Genomic DNA, 5082 nt, shown 5'->3' with positions numbered 1-5082 from the left:
AGACGTGTCCTTTCACATGCGTTTGTTTGTTCTTTCTGTGCCAGTTCACATAGATATCGATAGTTATATGGCACAGCTATATCCTCTTTTTATTGCAATTTCCAAATTTTTGTTATGAAATTATTTAAATCACATCTCAAATGAAAATTGTGATCTAATCTAAATTTTAGTTTTTTACACCACTTTAAACCGAAAACTTGTCTTGAAAGTGTTTTTATTGAAATTCCAAAATTAAACTTATTTTTTATGTTTTAAAACTTTTTTTTTTTTCATACAATTGTCAATAGAAAACTTAAGTGTGCTATTTTAATTTTTTTTATTATAAATGAAAACTAAATATTCTGTTCAAAACCTCGGTTTTTATCACAAATCCTAAATGAAACACGACCAGTCTCTGTGGATCATGCTTTTATAGTTTTATCTCCTTGTTAATGGAAAAATCTTCATTTTCATATTGGGATAAGTAATGACACATTTTGAACTTTCAGCGTATAGATAACTATATCTACCGATTAAGAATAAGTGATAATTCTTGGGTACAAATGAAATTACTTTTATCCGTCTGATTCGCTGGTATTTCAGGTTTCTTTACTCTCGTCACGTTATAACGGTTAGAAATAAATCCGGAAAATAAAAAAGAATGCCTCAGAATTACTTAACTCCGGATGGGCGTGTATATATATGTATATATATATATATATATATATATATATATATACGTATATATATATATATATATACATAATTATATATATATATATATATATATATATATATATACACACATATATATATATATATATATATATATATATATATATATATATGTATATAATGTATATATAGTTAATATATACATACAGTATACACACATGTATGTATATATATATATATATATATATATATATATATATATATATATATATATATATATATATATATAGTGTGTGTGTTTGTATGTACGTACGTACAAAACTGGATCTGCATATAAATGTAAAATATAGAATTAAAAAAAAAAGTACTGTAATGTACTGTATAATGGTCTGTGAAATAGCTGCTGTATATATTTTAATCTATAATCCGTCTCCTTTAGTCTAAAACCTATGTACGATCAATAAACTTTTTATTTTACAATGATATCAACGATATGGGATACATTATGTAGGAAGAAGATTTTGTTTCAGTTAAGAAATAAAATAATTCTATGTCATTATTTCCTGTCATGTCATGACACGTTGATATCGCCTACCTGTGTTTTCTGAAATGTTGAATAATTGAATAATATTCACATGTTAACAATGTTATTTTCTCTCGCTTTGAAGTGTCACTTGAGGTAAAGGAGTTTGTTTATTCATTGTTTATTCATCTTTGTTTCATAATGAAGACACTTGTCACTTAAAAAGCTTCACTTAAACTTGATAAGTGTAAATCACCTTTCCAGGAGATTATCACGTCATTTTGCGCGTTTCTGCAGGCTGATTGAACTACCTTGTCAGCTGATTGAACTACTTCGTCAGCTGATTGTTCAGATTGATTCTGGGTTGTTTTTTTTCATTTTCCATTTTTCGTCTTTTACATAAATTATTTATATATTTTCATTGATTCACGCTAAATATATCACTCCATATCATGCGTTGCTTTATGCTGAAATACTTTCTTATCACTTCGTCTTTTTATTCAGTTGTCCAAGATGTCAAATTGTTTTAATGTCACATTTTTTTTTCTTTGGCAAGATGCAATTACTTATTCAGATTTTACGTCATTTTGATACCACAATTAATCTTTGATTCGTTCACTTTTCTTGAAAGTTCACCCGAAGAATTTCACGAACTCCACGGAACTTTTAAATTATTTTCTCCCCACTCAAAAGTTTTTGCCTTTTTCAAAAGTTTTCACAAGTTTTTGCCCTTTTCAAAAGTTTCGCAAACTCCTGTTACTTTCATACTCATGGCGTCCATTGTCTCTTCATTGTGTTGAGAAGCCTTCGCAAAGCGCCCATCAGAGAGTTCCTGTCTGCAGGATATTGTTGAAGGCCATGGCGAAGGACGTGACCAGAGCCATAGAGGCGCACAGGATACCGGCGATGGGTTTGGTGAACGCTCCTGCTCCCTTGGCGGTCGAACCGGAGAAGCCGGGACGCCGGCTCTGGTGAAAGTCTTGGTCTGGAAGGAAAAGTTGTTTTACAATTATTATTATTATTATTATTATTATTATTATTATTATTATTATTATTATTATTATTATTATTATTATTATTATTATTATTATTATCGTAAATTCTTTATTTTTAAACTTTATTATTAATATTATTATTATTATTATTATTATTATTATTATTATTATTATTATTATTTAATATCCTAAATTCTGTATTTCTAAACTAAATTATTATTATTATTATTATTATTATTATTATTATTATTATTATTGTTATCTAAAATTCTTTATTTCTAATATAAATTAATATAATAATAATAATATTATTATTATTATTATTATTATTATTATTATTATTATTATTATTATTATTATTCAAAAATACTTATATTTATATGAAATAAGCAAAAGATGCGTAAAACTATAAAATTATCACGTTCCGCAATAAAAGAGAACCACAAAGTCAATTGCACTGATTACTGATCAAATGAAAGTACCGAATAAACAAATAACTAAACACGTAAAATGATTAATTAAGAAAAATATTGCCATACTGATATTTCACGATTTGAAATGTAAAAATGAAAGATCAAATGGTATCAATAAAAAGGGACTTGTATAAGAAATGGGAACAATGAAAAATCACCTATATAAGAAATAGCTGTAAATTAGAATGATTCTGTGATATTTGGAAAAAAAAAAAAACAACAACTTAGATTTGAAGTAAATTAATTGTTTTTAGTTAGAGAATCTAGTTATCGATTTTACAGTTCCCCAAAAGGGCCGACCAAATCTCGAAAGAAATTTAGATTTAGATTTTTTCTTTTACCTGATCTTTTCTCTAATCAAAATTAACATAATGAGTATCATTACGCAATATTTATCGAAAAGTACCGCATAGATTTATTTGTTTAGAAATAAAGCGAAATCTTTATTAAGTAACAGAAGGCTTGGTATAAGTAATTACCTGTTCACATAGTGTTGCACGGATATTTTTTTCCCCGATTATGCAAACCTTTTATCAATACTGCGGGGAGAATTGGTATCTTTCTGTGATGCTACCGTAATGTTCACTGATGACTTATGCTCTTTCGCAGCAAAAATACTGTTTACTTGTTACAAAGCTTCCAATAGATGCCAGCAAGAAAAAAACATGCATGCCAGCACCGTTATTTTCGGTTAGACAAACTAATAGAATTTCTGAAGGGAGAATGCAATAAGAATGAAACTGGTATAGGGCTACATATTAGCGTGCAAGGAATTACGAAAAGTGCGTCATCTAATTTTCCTCAGAAGCAGGCTAGTCAAGCGGTTCAAGAAAATAAGGCTGAGATTTAAGAAAATCACTTTATCTATTTCCGTTAGAAATAGACAAGTACTTCAAGCAAGCAAAGGCAACTTACATCAATCATTTGGGATAAAAATGTAAAGTTTTAAACTCTACGATCTTAAGCAAAAAAGAAAAAAAAAACTGATCAAATGATTAATAGAAAAACATGTAAGTCGCAATGTAATAAATAAAGCAGGCATGTTTAGCCAAAAACATCAGCCATAACACTGTCTACATGAAAAGCAGAACTACTGTAGTGTCAAGCAGTGGTTAACTAATCTAGATCAGTTTTCAAAACACACCTTTTGGATTAATAAAGTTCTTACCGCCCGGATGATAGTCTGTAAGGTCGTTCATCCCTTTGGGATAGAGGAAATTCTCGAACTTCTTCCGATCTGGTGGGGAAATGTCGTGCGTGAAATAGAAAATTATTGTATCTTAAAACTACCATCACATCACACTGATGTCGAGATTTGGCATTGATACTAGCTCTTAAACGTATTTTATCGTTATTTATGTTTTCTTTAGTTGATGATCAGCTTTACTTGACAAAATAACTGGATAGTTGAATGATATTTTTAATTTAGAATTTTTTTTTTCTAAGGCAATAGTTGAGTAGTTGACTGGTACAGTTGGCTTCGTTAATTCAGGTACACTGATATCTCCTTAGCTTCCCATGAAGTGTACCGGAATTAATGCAGCCAACTGTACTTGGCTTCAACAAAAAGAATTTAATGGGCCTTATGATAGTAATAGCTGACGTTGCTATTCGTATGCTTAGTCGACTTTTAAGTTTAATTTAGAATTTTTTTTTCAAAGGCAATAGTTGAGTAGTTGACTGGTACAGTTGGCTTCGTTAATTCCGGTACACTGATGTCTCCTTAGCTTCCCGTGAAGCGTACCGGAATTAATGCAGCCAACTGTACTTGCCTTCAACAAAAAGAATTTAATGGGCCTTATGATAGTAATAGCTGACGTTGCTATTCGTATGCTAAGTCGACTTCTAAGATCAAAAGTTTACTCTAAAAATTATGCACGCAATTCTCTTCAGAGGTTTGTGTTTGATTGTACAGTTAACCACTGGATGTACAGTACTTCTCTTCAGAGGTTTGTGTTTGCTTGTACAGTTAACCACTGGATGTACAGTACTTCTCTTCAGAGGTTTGTGTTTGCTTGTACAGTTAACCACTGGATGTACAGTACTTCTCTTCAGAGGTTTGTGTTTGCTTGTACAGTTAACCACTGGATGTACAGTACTTCAAAGTTATGCCGTGGAAGGTTTACCGTCTGTATCTTTAGCGTGTTTTTTGCAATTTATTTCAATATATTTGCAAGTATCAAATATTTGTAGGTGTCGTTAATCTTGTCAGACCTGATTATGTACATTTACGTTCTGAAAACATCGACGATACAAAGAAAAAACTTGAAAGGAATTTTGCAAGAACAACAGGAGGATTTAATGTTATGTGCAAGGTTATTTAATGTATTTTATTTATAAATTTTAAGAGATTATATTTAGGTAGTTGTAATTTGCAAATAGCATTAAAAATATCAACTGGAGGAAAGGCAAATTATATTTGCATTGCGTTTTGCTA

General features: G+C 29.8%; 1 protein-coding gene across 1 annotated transcript in view; it reads right to left on the bottom strand.

Moving 5' to 3' along the window:
* Nucleotides 1-1060: 1060 nt before the first annotated feature.
* The window catches only part of LOC137646832 (lachesin-like), a 53032-nt gene continuing 49010 nt past the window's right edge, over nucleotides 1061-5082 (bottom strand). Inside the window, exons 9-10 of the mRNA XM_068379907.1 lie at nucleotides 3790-3882; nucleotides 1061-2162 (exon numbers count right to left, since the gene is read on the bottom strand). Of these exons, the coding sequence (XP_068236008.1) occupies nucleotides 1999-2162; nucleotides 3790-3882 (257 nt within the window). The 3' untranslated portion in view covers nucleotides 1061-1998. The remainder of the gene's footprint in view (nucleotides 2163-3789; nucleotides 3883-5082) is intronic.

Source organism: Palaemon carinicauda, chromosome 9, assembly GCF_036898095.1.
Source record: "Palaemon carinicauda isolate YSFRI2023 chromosome 9, ASM3689809v2, whole genome shotgun sequence".
Lineage (NCBI taxonomy): Eukaryota > Metazoa > Arthropoda > Malacostraca > Decapoda > Palaemonidae > Palaemon > Palaemon carinicauda.
This window is presented reverse-complemented; position numbering and strand designations above follow the sequence as displayed.